Raw genomic sequence first — 18,160 nt, 5'->3', positions numbered from 1 at the left:
TTTAATATGAGATCCCATTCAGCCTTTTCTACATTCTGCATGACCTACTCCCTAATTTGCATCAAGGTTTTTCATCACATTTTGACACATTATAGCTGTAGCAATTACACACACATTCCAGCTCTTCAGCACTCACTTTCACATTTCACTTATCTAAGATTCATGTTTAAACTTGAGTTGCAATCTTCTCAGTGTACTATTTCACTGGCTCTGTGCTCAAGTCATCAACTTCTGGCTTATTCAGCTTATAGGATAGGCTTTATATATTAAATAGGATTTTAAAAAATAAGCCCTCTAGTAGATCCATATGATCTTGAAGTAATATGGATTACTGGGAATGTAACAGGGGGGAGGGGGCACAGGAATTGTCATTACTGCATGACTCCCAACAATCTATGTGAATATATTTACAATACAGATACTCAGTCAGTGTGTACATATACATCATTGTCCAATCCACATAAGGAAACACGTGCACGAAAGCGGGTTTCTGTATGTAAATCACTCACCAGATGTCAGGAACTGCAGACATAAATCAGATGCACATACAAAATATACATTAGAATTTGCATCCAGATGCAGATGTCAACTGCATGTGTGTTCATGCTGGTGTAACCAGTCTCACACAAAAACTGTTTTTACACATGACAAGAGCTGAAGCAGGGCAATTGCACAGGGTGGATATACTCATGACTGAGCAAAGGGCTGGATGTGCCTTATCTCATCTGATCTCGAAGCTAAGCAGAGCCAGCCCTGGTTAGTACTTGGATGGGAAACCGCCTGGGAATCAGGCTTCCTGCATTGAGCAGGGGGTTGGACTTGATGGCCTTGTAGGCCCCTTCCAACCCTATGATTCTATGTACCTACCATATTTGAGTGATGATGTGAATACTGTATGTGTGTTGCTGTGGTAATCCTTTTACAAAGTAGAAGATGAAAAGAAATTACTTTCTAATAGGGTGGTTCCAGTCAACCATTTTACCATACATTCTTCCCTTAGCTGCAACTGATGGGTGGTAAAATCCTCCCTAGCCCTTGAAAGGGTGTTAAAGACAACGGAGCTACTCCAGGTGGAGAGTGCTCACCTGGCTGGTTTGGCAGAATCACCAGGTGTATAGGCTTCATACGTATGGAATTCCTTTCCTTGGCAGCTCTGTTTTCCTCTTCTTTTGTAGCCTTTAAGCAGACCATAAAGACTTCTTAAAATATATATTCCACCAAGCTTTTTATTGGTGTTATGGTGGTCCTCTATATATAATTTTATCTGTTGCTGGTTATTCTATTGTTGCATTGCTTTTAAATATTTTTATAGTTAGCCACCTTGTGACAGCTTGCCCTAAAAGGCAGGGTAGAAATAAAAGACCCCAAAACCAGCTGATTTGCCAGCTGCATCCCTAACTGGAGAAAGCAGACCTTTAATATGAGATCCCATTCAGTCTTTTCTACATTCTGCATGACCTACTCTGTAATTTGCCCTGGTTACATCCAGACTAGACTACTGTAACATGTGGGGCTGCCTTTTAAGATGGTTCGGAAGCTTCAGTTGGTGCAGAATGCAGCTGCCCAGTTGCTTATGGGGACTAACCAATCAGAGCATATAACATTGATTCTGTACCAGCTTCAATGGTTGCCAGTCACCACCTAAAAAGCCGTAAACAGCTTGGGATCAGGTTAGTTGAAGGACCCCCTGCCTGGGCTGAAAAAGATCTATTAAGCTGGCAGGAATAAGAAATGGGTACTTTCTTGTGCTGGCCCCATCCTTTAAGAATACCCTACCACAAAATGTATGTGTAGATCCCTCCCTGACTGTTTTTAAACAGCCTTAAAGACCTCAATCTTCCAGTCCACTTTTAAATGAGTGGATTCTCATTTTTATTTTATAATTTGTACTGTTATTATTTTAAATGTTTGATATTGATTTTTTTATGATATAAACCATCTTGAGGAGTCTTTGCCTTGAAAAGCAGTATATTAAATTTTTAAAATTAAAAATTAAAAAATAAATAAAATGGCCCATGCATACAAACCAAAGTGGGTTTTGTTTATTAGATGCAGTTGCAAATCTGATTGTACATATTATAAAAGCTGCATTAGCTCATTACAACAACTTCTGCCAAATTACATACAAGTTCTGCTACCCCTTACCATCCCCAGGTGTCTTCCTAAACTGCTTAAGAAACAGACACCAAGCCAGTCTGCAGAGTTTCCTCATTTCCAATTAATACACGAGGCAAGATTTCCAAGTGTGCACTCTTTTCTTGGCTTGGAGGATAACAGAGAACACTGAACAGATTCCATCTCTGCGTCCAGTTTGCTTGTCACCACCACTTGCACTGCAGCGTCCAAAAGGGAAACTGCTTTGCAGCCACCATCCATTCATCACGCACTTCAAATAGAAATACGGTTTTATACACGAGGTCAAATAGTCATGATCTGTATAACAAATCGCACAGACATAGGCTCGGATTATCAGCTACTCTGTGTGGGAGTCGTGACTGAGTAATGAAGTTCAAAAGAAGCCTGGGTTGCCCAAACCTGTCAAAGCTTGCCTATCTCATATCTTTGCACAACTGAAGTATGTACAGCCAATGGAGCAATACAATCCAGTCTTCTGTTTTACAGCTTTTCTCATTAACTTCGATGTTACATATGCATTTTGTAGATATGCAAGTATCTCTGCAAAGCATACAGACTACAGGATATGAGGATTACTAGTATTCCCTGACTTATTCTTTGTTACACTTTTTACACCAAGCTAACTGTATCCCCTCCACGCATCATGTACACATAGAACACTATAAAGATACAATACATACAACTTTGGGAAGTTGCAGTTATTTGATTATGACAAATCTATATAATTCTGTGTGAATGAAACAGCTGCTCTACTCAAAACACCACAGTAGTCAAAATGTTGCATTCTGAAGCTCTTATTGCCATGGTTTCCTTTTGTGAAATGTGTCAACAGTTAAATGAAAGAGAAATAAATGGTGTTGATTCAATCATGGCTATCCATGGAATACAAGCCATGGAATGCAGTCAACATCCATGGAATGTGATCATCTGTTATGCCCAGGTACCCCGAAGATGCAATATCGCACCTTTCTGCTACCTGTCAGTTCACCCAGAACAACTATTTCTCCTGGATTTCTTAATCATTGCAATGCACAATGCAGATTAGAAGCCCCATCTAACCACAGCCATGGTTTAGGTTAAAAAAGGAGCAAAAATCCACTTTTTTATCTGACTGCATTTCACTCTGGCTGTTTGACACGACAGTTTAAAGCTGGGGAAGGACTGTGGTCCTCAGCGGCAGAGCACATTATTGGGTTCAAAACCTGGCATGTGTAGGTAGGGTTGGGAAACTCCCCTATCTGAAACCCTGGAGAGCCTCTGTCAGTCAGTATAAACCAGGGGTGGGAAATATGAGGCCCTCCAGATGTTGTTGGGACTGCAGTTCCCATCAGCCCTAGCCAGAACAGCCAATAGTCAGGTATGATGGGAGTTGCAGTCCAACAACATCTGAAGGGTCACATGTTCCCCATCCCTGATATAGACAGTCAGTGTAGTTAGATAGACCAATGATCTGACTCAATTTAAAGCAGATTTTTATGTTAAAGAATAGTCAATCCAGATTAGGCCTTCAAACCGATGCACACTTACTTAGAGGCACATTCCTTTGAACAAAGTGGGAGTTACTTTCAAGTAAAAATGCTTAGAATCCAGCTGTGAGGATTCATGAGTAAACACTCCTAATTGACAAGCAACCCATCCCTATAGAGGTGCCCCCTCAGAGAGATCTAGTGTGATGTAGTAGCTAAAACATTGAGTTTAGCTAACCAGGAAGTCCCTGGTTTGAATCTCCTTTCCGTGATGCATTCACTAGGTGGCCTTTCAACAAGCCGCTCTCTGTCAGCCTCAGCAACCTCCTCCCCCCCTTCTGCAATAGGGAGATAATAAAACTGACCTACCTCGAAGGACTGTTGTAAATTAATGAATATGATTTCCAGGGGGTAGCCATATTAATCAGCTGCAGCAAAAACAATAGTCTTGTTGCACTTCAAAGCCTAACAAATGTATTATGGCATAATGCAACCAATGAAGTGAACTCTAGTCCATTAAAGTTTATGCCATAATAAATGCATTAAGTGCCACAAGACTCTTTGTTGTTTCATAATGTGTATGAAGTGCTTTTAACACTTTATTATGACAAAAGGGGTACTAAATCACACACACTTCACTGAATCCTATTTATTGTGGCCCTGTGCCCTCTGCAGATTCTCTGCTTGATTTACAGGTGCCTCCGTCTCCGGTGCTCTCTCCGCCACAAACCTTCTGCCCTCCAGTGTGTGCACAAAGTGCCAGATTCGTACCTCGCATGGTCCGGATCCTACCTTTTCCTCTACTCAGGGGGTGCAGACCTCTTCCGAACCTGGAGCCCTTTCTTGCCTGATCTGAATTACACTTCATTCAAATGATGATGAAGAAGAACACTTCGGGCGAATGCCCCAAGGCCAGGTGAATTCCCCCAACTAGCAAGCGGGATATTATGACTGTTCGCTCTCAAAGGAGCCTGAAGGCACACGCGCGGTTCCTCGGTGTTGCTCTCTATCTTTCCTCTCCCCGCCACCTTTTCTGGAAAGCTGGCCAAAGGCGTCTTACCTTCCGTCGAAGTCCCCAGACGCCTCCAAGTAAAACCAGGACAGGACGATTAACCTCAAGGATAAATCCATTTCGAGAAAGGGAGACAGAGCGAAAGAGAGGGAGGGAAAGAAGGAAGAAAGGAAGGAAGGAGAATAGCCTCGGTGCGTCTCCAGTAGCAGCAGGTTGGGAAGGGATGTGAGGCAGCTGAGGGGAAGGCACAGGCAGGGGTCCTTTCTGCTCTCTGAGGCGCGCTCCCAGCGCCGCGCTGTAAACTGAACCGCGGGGGCCTCCCGGGCGGTTGCTAATCTTGGCTGCTGGGAGCAAGCGAGCAGCCCACGAACAACAGGAGCAGCCGGAGGGAGCCCCTCTCGCGCGCGCCCCGCCCGCCTTCCTTCTTTCTGGAGCGAAGGAGGCGCTGCTCTGAAACGGCAACGCGGCTAGTCGCCGGGAGGGGCGCGCAACCCTTCCCGCCCCGGTTTCCTTGGGGATTTATACAGGTGAATTTAGGGCGCAATCCTAGGCGCGGTAAGGTGGGGAGAAGAAAAAAGTCCTACAGGTCCCAGTATTCCCTCAGGCAGCCACGCGGGCTGGGGAATGCTGGGAGCTGTAGGACCCCCCCCCCCTTTAACACGCGTAAGGTTGCGCCCTTAAAACACCAAATTCCCGGGAAGAGAAAGTGCGGAGGGTGTAACCTGTGTTAAGTTCGCTGTTTTATTGCAAACTGACTGGCAAAGCAAGGAGGCGAGGCTGCGGAATGGTACTGAGCTATGTGTGTGTTTGTTTTAGCCTCGATGAAACCATCATCTGCCCAAGTTATTTCGGGTTTACACCTTCCTCAGGGACTCAAAGGTAGGGGTGTGTGTTTCAATCCAGCTGGGTGTGTGGACGTTTCTGTTGGGGGGGGGGGGAGAGGGATAATGAAAGAGCTTAGGGAAGGCTAATGGATAATGTTGGGGCGCTAAGGGAGCGTGCAAGGGGGCTCTTTAATGAGAAGGGACCTGCCCACGGGGGTTGAGTTGAGAGGGTGAAGCTTGTGTAGTGTATCATATTTTACAAACCTAAAATGTTTGTGTGTGAGTGGGTGAAACAGATTTCAACACCCCTGCATTGTTTCTCAGAGGTCCAATTGAAATGCCCCTGCCTTACTCTCAGCTGCACTGTTTTTGGATCCCAGTTGAAGGCTGTATATCTTACAAGGTTGTGCAATAGTAGAAGGGGACGTGGCTGTGACTGTCTCGAAGGGACCCTGCACTTCCGAGTTTGCCACGACACTACTGGATATCTCTTAAGAGCTGGTTGGAGTGCTTCAGGAGGGCACCCTGGCTTATCGGGTTTGCAAAAATGCACAGACATGTGCACCCATGAACCCTCACATACACTTGTTGCACCTGCCTGTGGTGCAAGCCTATACATATCTACTTCTTAAGCCCCACTGAGTTCAGTAGGGCCTACTCCCAGGTAAATGTGTATAGGGCCACAGCATTATTGTGGAAGAAGTTTTCATAGACTAGAGCCCACTTCATCAGATACATGAAATTATATTCAGTTGGCGACTTTCATACATATATATTAACACAAGGTTTTGACTGCACCATTTACAGTCCCCCTCCCCAGCATGTGTGTGTGTGTGTGTATTTACTCAATGTGGTTTTACACTGCTTTTCAGTTATCTAATGTACAAAACCGTTCACAATAAAGTCAACCCCATTAAAATCAATAAAATCAATGTAATCTGACATTGACACATATACAGTGCAGGCTCCAGGTTTTTGAGATCCTCAACTGGCCCCCTCCATCGCTGTGTCTACCTTCTTGCAGCCATTCACCAGCTCTATTGCTCCTCACCCTCTTTCCCATCCTTGCTACCACTTGCTTGCTTGACAGGCAGACAGCCAGTGAACAAGAGACTGGCATCTACTGCTCTTCTCACTACCATAGTTGTCTGGGGCAGAACAAGAGGCAGGTGAATAAGCAAGTTGCAACAGTGAAGACAAGGATCAACTCCAGGGGGCTCTTGTCAGGGCCCTTGTTGGGATGTGGGCCCTTGGTTGGTGCCCAACCATGGCTACCTTTGACAGCAACCCTGCACGTACACACACATAGACACACACACACACACCCCCCCTGTACCTGTGTGTGTGTGTCAGGATTTCCCTTATGACCTGGACCCCATGAACAACTCTTTTAAGGAGGCAAGAGATCCTTAGGCTCACCTTCCTTCTTTTACCTTCCCATTTCCAATAACATGGGGTTTAGACCATAGGCGTGAGGTGATTGACACTTTAGACACAGGGTTTAACCACAACAGTTTTCTGATAAAGCAAGCAATTTACAACTAAAGGTATTTACACAATAAAGCTGAGTGATACAAAAGGCCTTAATAGAAAGCAAAACTTGCAAAATGCAAGTTCTTTTACCCCGTACTTAGCTCCTTTCGGGTGCAATTCTATGGCCATTAGTCAGCGGCTAGATGGCCATAGGATAGGCCGGTTCCCTGAGAACTGACCTTTACCCCCTCCCACGCTGCCTCATAGGCAGTGCGGAATGGCCCTGTGCTCGGAAGAGGAGTGTGGAGTGGCAAAAACAGGGCATTCCTGGGGGTGTTCTGGGGCGAGGAAGGTGGAAATCCGGTACACCATATCCAACATGGTGTCCAGCCGCCACTCTGCCTTCCCATGGCTAAACAGCCGAAATCAGCTGTCTGGCTGCAAATGCAGTGCAGCTGACATGTGGAGGGGACAATCCCCTCCGCGCTTCTCCTGCCCTGCATTGGATAGGCGGTCCCCTCTGAGTTCAGAGGCAGCTGCCTATCCCAGTAGAATCTCTGTTCTGACTTGGCCTGATCTTTTTCTTTTCCTTGCCTCTGTAGGCCTCACACCTCCACAGTGTGTGTGCATGCACGTGTAAACAATGGGATCAAAGGCAAGTGGTGCAACAACAAAACTATATTTACTAGAAAGAATATAATTCTATGGTTTCTTCTTCTTCTACTACTACTACTGACTGAATGCAAGATAGGCACTATCAGAAGGTCAGGAATCCAAGTCAGTGCAGGAATCCAAGTCAAAGCATCCCTGACAGATGGCTGTCCAGCCTCGTCTTGGATGCTTCCAGTGTGGGAGAGCCCACCACCTCCCTAGGTAATTGGTTCCATTGTCATATTGCTCTAACAGTCAGGAAGTTTTTCCTGATGTCCAGCCAGAATCTGGCTTCCTGTAACTTGAGCCCATTATTCCATGTCTTGGAATGTTGTATCATTTTGCATGTTACACAAACTATTCCATTTGTGTAACATGCAAAATGATACAGTACTTTCTATGGGTTTAGGATGAGATTTAAAACAGCATAATAAAGGCAAAAGGATGCAGAAATGAAGAGATAGTTAAAAATTAAGTGTCAGATAACCTGTCAATGAAAAATGTGCGGCTGGCTGCAATCTAACATACCCATTACATGTGGGAAAATACACACACACACACACACGGACAAAGTACCACGCAGATGTCTTTTTAGTGAGAATGCCTCACTAGTGGTAACTGCCCACAACCCATATCTGTGTTTGGTTATACTGCCATTCTCATGGGTGTAGCACCAGCAGTGACAATTGTATGATCCCACAGAAGTCACATGTGCCATGATGCAGTCAATGAATAGTTCAGGCTTCCCTTATTCTAGGTATATGTCAGTTATAAAGGCTAACTTCATTTTACAGAAGCCTACATTGAGCTGTTTAGAACTGGGACTGAAAAAGCAGGACTGCTCCCACCTGCCTAGTGGACTGCACAGCTTGGAGAATCAGTTTACAAGACTTTGCATGGCAGCATGGCACAGCTACTTCTTGAATCACAAGAAAGCTGTAGCTGCTCCTGGAGATCATTATCCTAATAAAGGCTGGCCCCACCTACATATATTTTGAATCGACACCACATGGACCTTTATAGCTATAGGAGGGGGATGTCACCTTGTATATATTATAGTTCCAAACATAGGCTAAGACCAGATCTGCACCTCATGTCATATTGATACGATACCATCATGGTGATGCTATATCCCTCCTGCACATTTATGCCTCATAGCACACACAATGACATTTGATGCGGTATTTTGGATAATACGGAATAAAAAGTGAGAAATAACAGTAGAAAAGTAGTATATGGAATGTGTAATGTGCCCCCAAAGTTATCAGTGCATTTCAATACCGATAAAAAGCACTAGTGTAGATCTAGCGCAGATGTAAGACAGAGGCAGTAGACATCCAGTACTATGTTTAAACGCAGTATATTTCTAATTGCAAGATGCTGGGGATGAACACCAGGGATGGCTATCATTGTCAGGCCTTTATTGTGAACTTTGGCATCTAGTGGAAACAGAATGCTGAACTAGATGCACCTGTCTTATTCAGCAAGGGAATCCTCAATAACCTTATAACTTCTGCAGCTAATAACTCTGTGTGTGTGTGTGTGTATGTATGTGTAGGGCACTCATTCAAACTGTCAGCTCTTCACCTAAGAGTACATTTTAGGAAAAGAAGTTGGGAGATCCAATCATAGATCTCCCACATAACACATAGTTAATCCTTAGTCAGATAAATTTGGTGGGGTTGTCTCATCAGTCTTAACACATACTTGTGCCACTAAACATTATGCCAGATTGAAAGTTAGTAGCTAAAAATAAAACATTAAAAGTGGTTTGACCTTTTTGAAGGGAAAAAAAGGATGAATGCTTTGAAGGCCACTTACCAATTCGAAAATATATCCATTGAATGCTTTGCTAACACACCCTACACTATGACCCCAGCTGGAACGCTACTATCATAAGAAAAAAATAAACCAGAAAAGCACAGTTGAGCAGATGAAATTACAAGCTGTGTGGGTTAGGAAACAATGTAATAATTTAAACACAAGCTCTAGTTGTTGATGCATTATGGAGAACAAATGCAGAAAATGCCAAACAGAGAGAGGTTCTGAAATCATATGTTGTATTAATTGCAGCATGTTTGGTCAGACTGAGGTGATCCAGGGCATCCCAAAGCTTGTATAGTTTCCATACTATAGCTTTTCATCAGTTCATCTTAATACACAGCACTGGATGATTAATAAAACAAAACTAGATAACAAGATAGATACTTCTGATTTCAGATGGAGTTCCCTAACGATTAGGATAGATATTGAGAGAAATGAATTCTGGCGGAAATAAGTAGGGTGTATTCTTGGGAGTAAAGATTCATTGAAGATGTTGTAGCAGGCAAAAATATCATATTCAGCAGTGACACTGGCAGTAGCTCATCTTGGCTCATCCACATGCCAAATTACAATGAATTAAAGCAGGCAAAGCAAGCAAGCATGCACAATGCGAAAAGCCCTACAAAATACAGCAAGATGATTTCTTACCCAGAAACAATCTTGTCCAGGGTCTTATTGGCTGTGTGTGTATACCCATCAGGTGCTTCCCACAGCAAATCTTCTACTTAACATTCCAATGTCAACTTGCTCTTGTACAGTTTGGGTAGGCTATGACCTATCTGCAAGATATTCTCCCATGTCTAATCTACTAAAGAACTTCAACTGGGCATCCAGACCTGATTTTGTACAGCCATGCTGCTTACAGCTGCTGGCTGTTCTCCAGACTTGTCACTTGTGAAATGTTGTTATCAATGCACACGAGATTATCTGTGAGCCATTTTGCTTAGCCATCTGCTCCTCTCTCTCCTGCATGGAGTATGTGAGCTGTGAATGCATTGACAGCATTCAGGGTTCCCAAGTATAGTTGATGCCAAACTCCAACATCCCCCCCTTCTGCTGTGTCCATTGGCCTTGATCATGTTTTTAAAGGAAAAATTCTGATGGTTATGTCAAGAACCATTAGTCTTATCTAATTTCTGTCTGTATACTGGAAAGCTTTGTAATACTATACACACCTGCATTTGTCACTTATATCCCAGTAATGGAACAGAGCTATAGGACAGAGGACAATGTGATACATCGCATACTTTCACTCTTGTACCAAACTTTAAATATTTTGTCACATTTTCAGTTCTGATAGTTCTATAGTAGTAAGTTCAAGTCTGTCCCAGACTAAATCTCCAACTGAATTTCATTTATTTAAAACATTTCTTGGCTGCCTTCCAGGGCAGAAGCCCACCCAAGGCAGCTTACAACAATAAAATGCATAACCATTAAGATATTAAAAGTGATAAAATAGAATAAAAACAGCAATAAAAACCAACAATAAAACCAGCAGCAACAATAGCATCAACAGCAATGATACCAAGAGAAGACCAAGGTAAAACAATGTTTTCAAGGCCTTTTAAAAATCCTACAATGATGGAGCATTGCGGACCCCTGATGACAACTTATTCAAAAGGTGTAGGGCCACTGCAGAGAAGGCCCTGTCATGAGAAGGGCCTCTCTTGCTGATCTTAAAGTGCAGGCTGACCGATATGGGTAAAGTCTGTCTTTGTTTGAAACTTGGTTTGTTCTACTTCCTAATTTGGGAGATCAACTCTTTTCCTTTTAACCCTTATGAGCTAAAGCAGCCTTCCCCAACCTTGTGTCATTCGGATGTGTTGAACTACAATGGCCATGTTGGCTGGGGATGATGTGAGTAGTCCAACACATCCAAAGGGCACCAGTTTGGGGAAGGCTGAGCTACACTGGGTCCCAGTATCCTTTCATAGGAGCCTGGTGGCTGTGAACCACCAGTTTTAGCATTCCAGAATCAACTTTTAAGCCATTCCATACTACATGCAAAATGTAGTTAAGGACAATAATGTAGTTTAGAAGTTCCTATGACACACCTATTAATATTAAAGGACACATATTAATATATGTGATTCCTGTGTGTATGATTTAAAAATACTGATACTACCAAGAACAGAATTAGTCAATTTCTAAGTCTAATCTGGCATGCCTGTAACCAAATTTATGAGCCCTGACATAGGGCTTCTCCCTACGAGCAATTTATTGCATGCTTGTGATTTGCCACTCACGGAAGTTTGTGGATCCTTTACACAACACTGTCAACCTCCAGGATATCTCCCGTGCCTTCCTCCAGTAATCTCACTTTTTAAAAGATCAGAGGTAATGCACTATTTAAAATTATTGTGGGATATTGCCAGTGTGTAAAGTCAGCACTGTGCTGTAACACAGCCACTAGATGGTGGTGTTTCATTAAACCTTATGGAGCATTGCCGAGAGGGGAAGTTTTCAATTACAAATCAAGTGGTTGCCATTGGTCACCATCTAAAGGAGCCCATACTGAATGTGGAAAGACTCCAGAAGAAAGCCTGGTCAGGGTGCGGGTTTTTTTTCTTAATGTAGAGACACCCATAGATCCAACAAACTTAAAAAAAAAAAAAAACTTAATTCAGGATGACTTCATTTATAATTTCTGTGCAATCAGCATGGTGTGTGTGGTATTTCTTAGTAAATATACAGTAGTATGAGGTGCTCTAAGAGCTTTTTAACCATAAAAAAAAAAAGCTTTAAAGGTTAAAAAAAAACACTTGTCTCTTGACAGGCCAGGAAGCATTGGCTTCTGCTGCACATTTTAAAAACAGGACCGGAATTGTCCCTATGGTGCGACATGATCATGTAACATTTCCAGGGGCTGTTTGAGAATAACAAAAAGACGGCTGTCTCCATGAGGCACAGTGAGGTGTAGGGCCCAGTGATGCCACTGGAAACCAATGTTTATCTAGCAGTGGCATGATTGCACAGCTCAGGGGGGGGGAAGGACAACCTTGTGAAGAGCCAGAAGAGAAGATACATGGAGGGTTTAGGTGAGACTGACACAACTGGGCGGGGGATGATAATCTGTTGTTCAAGAATTTGAATTAACAGGCAGGAATATACTGCAAAGATTTGTCCTTTTTTTCTAGGGATGGAACCAACATTGTTATTGAATATTCCTGTCCTAAGGGCTGTGGACTGAGGAAAGCCAAATATTGGAGGGTCCTGGAACCTTCCAACAACAAAAGATCCAGGTCAGGCATTAGCTTTAAGATCCATGTTCAAAAGACTAACAATGCAATCCTATGTTTTGCCTGCTCAGAACTAAGTCCCACTGAATTCAACAGGACTTACTCCCAGGTGTGTATAGTGTATAAGATTGCAGCCCGAGTCCAAATGAGGGGGTAATTCAGTAATCTCACATGGCTAGCTGCAGTCATCTGTGTCCCCCCCTGCTTAGGAGGGCCAAAAGGAAGTCACCATGCTCACCATCCATCTGATTCTATGGATTTCCAGATATATTCTTACAAAAAATGCAGTGCAAATCTTGCTTGATTCATGCACTGCACCTGGTAACTTCTAAAAACAAACAAAATATCATTGAATTAAAAACAACAGCTAGGATTGTCAACTTATCGAAAAGTGTTCTGTTGATTTAAAAATCTAACTTTTAACGGACTGATTGATTAAATAAAAAAATTAATAAAATCTAAATATGAATACTGCAAAACTTCAGTGTAGACACATCTTTAGGATACTGAAGGAAGTGTGAAATAATTTATAATAAACAAAGGCTAACACTAATCAGAAGAATCATCTTTAATATTTTGTATTTCATTTCCTGTTACAGGAACACATTCAAAATAATCTCCAGAAAAAAGTGTGCCTTTAACATTTAAACCTTAACAATTCACATTTGCTTTCACTTATAAAAATTTGGGTCCCATTAATTAAGGGAGCAATCCTATGGCCACTAGACACTATCTAGAGGGCCATAGGATTTTTCAGTTTCTGGGAACTGAGGTTGAACTCCCTGCACTCCCCATCCCCTCGTAGCTGGCGCGGTTCTGTACTGGCTCCGTCTCCACGCTCAGAACATAGCACAGAGATGGGGAAAAGGGAGCAGTTCCAGGGGCGGGGAGGGGAGATCACGGAAGCTGTGTTCGCAGTTCCTATGTGCTCTGCAGCCTGTCCCTCTCCCGCTCCGAAGCTCCCCGGCTAGACAGGCGAAATTGCCTGTCTAGCCAAAAATACAGAGTGGCTGGAACACAGAGGTGAGGATCACCTCCGTGCTCCAGCCGTACTGCACTGGATACTTGTCAGCCTCAGAGTTTGGAGTTGATGACCTTCTCCATAGGACTGCACTCTAAGTAACTAAAGGTCCAGCTGATTGATCTACCAATCAAATTAATAAAGGCTACAAACCTATGCACACCAGAAGCAGGAAACTAGCTAGGGATGCAGTTGGACCACTGGGATGACAAGGGAGCTCAAGGCATACTAAAGGAGAATATGGAAATTGCAGAGAAGCTGAATGAATTCTTTGTATCAGTCCTCACTGTACAGGTCGTTGAGCAGATACCTGTACCTAAACTGACATGCTCAGGAAGGGACTCTGAGGAACTGATGCAAATAGTCTGTGATCTCTGAATTCAAATGTGAACTGATAATCTTCTAACAAAAATATTTAACACGTCTTTAAGGTCGGCATCTACCAGAGGATTGGAAATGGCCAATCTAATACTACTATTTAAAAAGAGATCCAGAGAGAAACAAGAAATTAAAGGCGGGCTAGCTTAATATACTACAAAAATGGCACATCTTTGAGCAATTTCTTCTGAGGAATCATCCCTAATGGTGTGGCACACATTGGGTTTCATTTATTATTTAAAACATTTGTATCCCGCTCTATATTATTAAGATCTCAGGGTGGCATACAGATAAAATCAATTTAAACAGTATAAAACAATAATTTAAACAGCTAAAAGCACATTAAACCATTAAACAAGCTAATACCAATTGAAAAAAATCTAAAACAATGAAGCAGTTAAAACAGTGTGCAATTTTAGGGAATTCAATTAGCCCTCAAAAGCTTTGGTAAAAAGCCATGTTTTAACTTGGCGCCAAAATGAAACCAACATCTGCACCAATTGGGCCTCCAAGGGGAGGGCATTCCACAACCAGGGTGCCAGAGCAGCATTTTATATATATTTATTTTCTCATTTGTACCCTGCAATGCTGAGTCCAAGCAAGGGATTCCTCCAGCAGCATAAAACATCTGTGCCTCCACAAACTAGGAAACCTGCAACGCAGCCTCTCTGATCATCTTTGGCTATTTTTCATAAGTTTGAGTTCGTCCCTTAAAAATCTGATATTCAAAGACCCCCATGTGTTGCCCTTCTTTATGAATAGCATTAGTAAAGTGGCACATGTTTACTATGGTTTTAAGTAAATTCCCCTAAAGATCATCCCAGGTGGATGTGAAGTACATTAGATTACATTTTTTGCAAAATCCAACACATCTGATTTCGGACCTACCGACTTTTACTTTCCAAGTTTTCTTTGGCCACCTGGTCCAGTCTTTCCCCATTTTTGCCAGGCAGCTGCCCACCCTCTCCCTTCTGCCCACTCCACTACTGGTAGAAGCTATGTCACCTATAACAGAGGTCACTGTACACAAACGTCCAAACACTGATCGCAATTTTCCCACAAAGCAACGTTTTTCCATTGAAGCAAAGTTTCAGTTTGTCCATTTAAAATCTCATATTGAAAGAACCCTTTGTGCTTCACATTTTGTCATGCTTCCAAATGATAGTGTGGGAAATTACTTAGAAAAAATCAGGTCAAATAATTAAGTAGAAGCAAAGTATTTATAATACAAAGAGAACTCCCAGTCTAGAAATTGTGCTGCCCAAGGGCTAAACCAGTTGTGCATTCTTTGCTGTGGGGACCACTACTAGATAACTTGATCCTTATATTTATTTCATAGTTAACTGGTAGGCCAGTTGTACAGAATCCTGAGTAACTACTCTGCATTTCAGCAAGATTAAATTTAAACATCATAATAATAACTATAATAACAATTAATGTATGTATTGTTAACTGAATGAACTGAAAATTACTGATTTTTAAAACTACTTATATAAAGGAAAGCCCACACACCAGAGACACAGAAAGAAATAACAAGATCTTGAAATGTTGCAGCAACCATCATCTTCTGTGCATTGTTATGAACTGACTGTTGAAGGAATAGTTGCAAAACAGTAATTTTTACAAGATAGAGAAAGAAATCCTTAAAGTGTTGTTTCTATGGGCTTCTTTAGTAACTTGAATATAATGCATATAGGTGTTGTCTCTATAGTCTTCACCCAAATATAAAAGGAAACAGTCAGGTATTTCACATATAAAGATCTTTCCTGAACAATCATAGCAACTCTTGAAGCAAGTTAGTCAACAAATGGTCAACAAAGAAAATGAAAACAAACCATAAACTAAACGGACGATAATGCTCCTGAACGAACTCTGAAGTCAGATGAATCTGGAGAAACTTCTCTAAACAGCCACTCTGACAATGATCAGAAAGAACCAAGCAGAAAGATGCTTGCCTGGCCCTTGAGGCATGTGCAGTCAGCTGGGACATCTCCCCTCAGGGAGGGCTGTGAGTGTCTACTCCTACTTTTTACCTTCAGGAGGTTTTGAGATATGATACAGTGTAGAAGCCCACAAGTGTGCCTGCATCAGGATCATGAAGAAATACTGGTCTCAACTAATTTCCGTAATAAATTCTGGAGATTAATGAGATGTCAGCTCACAAACTGCCAAATTGCTTGTGGTTATTTGGATAGTAGGCTCTAGTCCAGGGAAAGGGAACCTTTTAGAGACTGAGGGTTGCCTGTGGATGAGCTCTGGGGGGCTCCACTCCTGTAGTGGGCAGAGCACACATACACACACACACTCCATCAGCTGAACTTTCACCTTTCCTGTGATGTCCCCTGCCCCGCACACTCACACTGTTCAGCTGAAGGCTAAAAAATGCGGTTCAGTTATTTTCTAACAATATGGGGAAGGGTGGAGATTGTGGGATGGGGACAGGGTTGGGCCTGGCAGGAGTCTAGCAGACTGGAAGAGTTGGCCCTGTGGGCTGCATCCAGCCCACAGGCCAGAGCTTTCCCATGCCTGCCCTATGCTTTCCTTCTCACCAGCTATACTGACAGCATCCAAAAGCAGCACATTACAGGCTTAAAACACCAGTTACTGGCTTCCTCTATCAGCAAACTGCCACAATGGTGCAAGGATTAATGTGCCAGTCTCTCACAGCCACCCAAGAATGAAACGGCTAGAAGGCATATGCAGTCCCATTTAGATTGTTATTATGACAAAAAACATAAATGTTGACACTGGTCCACCATCAGCAATGCAATATTCTCTTTTGGAAGTGGCACAAATTACCAGTGCTAGTTCAGTGCTTCAAACAAACCTGTGTACCCTAATCCTTATTGTGACTTTGAGATGGTGAAACTATACACTACAGAGACGAACGCATCTATTAACATCTAAATATCAATTTCTTGTAGGAAAAAAGCAACTATGGGAGAGGGCAATTTGGAGTAGAGAAGTGGCTTGTGAGAGTGTTTTTCTGCTGCAACTGTCCCTCCCAAGCCAATTCTCCCCATCCACTCAAGTTCCAGATGCACATTTGCAAGGGTAGACATGGATCCTAATCCCCACAGGAGAAAAAGTAGTTGGTGAAGCTGAGGGCTGGTGAAGGTTACCCCCTACCTCCACTGAAATAATACCTCCCAAATCCTCTTTTCCCTAGAAGGGACAGCTATCAGAGTTAATACATGCATTTACATGTAATATGCAGTTTGGCCAAAGTATCCTACTTAAATGGTTTTCTAAGAAAAAGATTAGAAATGTACTTTGATGAGCAAAGTGGAAACAAATGACTTGGCATTCTGCAATCTATTTTGTAAACAGCTTTAAAAAGAGATTTACCTCTGTGGAGAGAAAAAGTAAATGGTTGCACAATAAGTATGTGACTGGATTTTAAAAATGGGGAACTCAGCTGGTTCTATTCTGTAGTTGGACATCCTTGCTAACAAACTCTGTGAGCATATTTGCAAAACATGTTTTCCAACATGCAAGACTCATCTTCATAGAGAAGGAAATCACCTTTCCAGCAAGATGGCTTAAAAAACTTTATTGGTTGCTATTACTGTGGGGGCAGATGAACAGTCTGGGATATTCCTGCTCTGAGAACCAGCTGTCATTTAATCATACATTTCAAACGGGATTTAGGAAGCTTTGCAAGCAGCCCCACTGCCAAGCCCTTTCCTCTCTGCTTCCTTTTTCTGAAGACAATGGATTCAAGATGTGTAGTGTCTGTTTCCCAGCCGTTGTTTTAATCTCCAAACGTTACCGGACTTTGATCACAAGGGCTGATTATTAGTTCAAATTGATCAGGAAGACCTTTGAACTAAACTGGGACACCCATGATCAAGTTGTTCTTTGGGGAACATGTTTCAGGTTCCATGGATAACAGTTGGACGGAATAGTTGCATCTTTCCACGCTCCAAGCCCGATCCAAATCCACCAGCCCCATACAAAGTTTACCTAAAGTGTAAGAACAAACAAAGAATTTATAAAGTCTTCTTTAATTATTCTAATACTACGATGCCAAAATGCTCATTTTCACATAGCAATCATAGCAATAGCAGTGCCAAGAAATACTCTGCAGTGATCCAAGCCTCCTTTTGCTTGTAGTTTATTAATGCAACATTTAA

The 18,160-nt window shown here is 42.4% G+C and overlaps 2 protein-coding genes across 19 annotated transcripts in view; both read right to left on the bottom strand.

Annotated features, from left to right (window-relative positions):
- NPNT (nephronectin) overlaps positions 1–5,049 on the bottom strand; it is a 95,456-nt gene extending 90,407 nt beyond the window's left edge. For all 4 annotated transcript variants that reach the window (XM_084855784.1, XM_084855786.1, XM_084855783.1 and 1 more), the window contains exon 1: positions 4,663–5,049. In XM_084855784.1, the coding sequence (XP_084711910.1) occupies positions 4,663–4,733 (71 nt within the window). In that variant the 5' untranslated portion in view covers positions 4,734–5,049. The remainder of the gene's footprint in view (positions 1–4,662) is intronic.
- An 8,128-nt stretch (positions 5,050–13,177) lies between these two features.
- Positions 13,178–18,160, bottom strand: part of GSTCD (glutathione S-transferase C-terminal domain containing) — a 90,382-nt gene continuing 85,399 nt past the window's right edge. For 8 of the 15 annotated variants that reach the window (XM_084855771.1, XM_084855769.1, XM_084855772.1 and 5 more), the window contains one exon: positions 13,178–17,990. In XM_084855771.1, coding sequence (XP_084711897.1) covers positions 17,854–17,990 — 137 coding nt within the window. In that variant the 3' untranslated portion in view covers positions 13,178–17,853. The remainder of the gene's footprint in view (positions 17,991–18,160) is intronic. The other 7 variants (XR_014792021.1, XR_014792022.1, XR_014792020.1 and 4 more) reach the window with 3 other exon arrangements.

The sequence above is a fragment of the Heloderma suspectum genome, chromosome 5 (genome assembly GCF_057233095.1).
Source record: "Heloderma suspectum isolate Gila_16-S chromosome 5, 16-S_ref, whole genome shotgun sequence".
Lineage (NCBI taxonomy): Eukaryota > Metazoa > Chordata > Lepidosauria > Squamata > Helodermatidae > Heloderma > Heloderma suspectum.
Note: the sequence above shows the minus strand (reverse complement) of the source record. Positions and strands in the feature narration are given on the sequence as shown.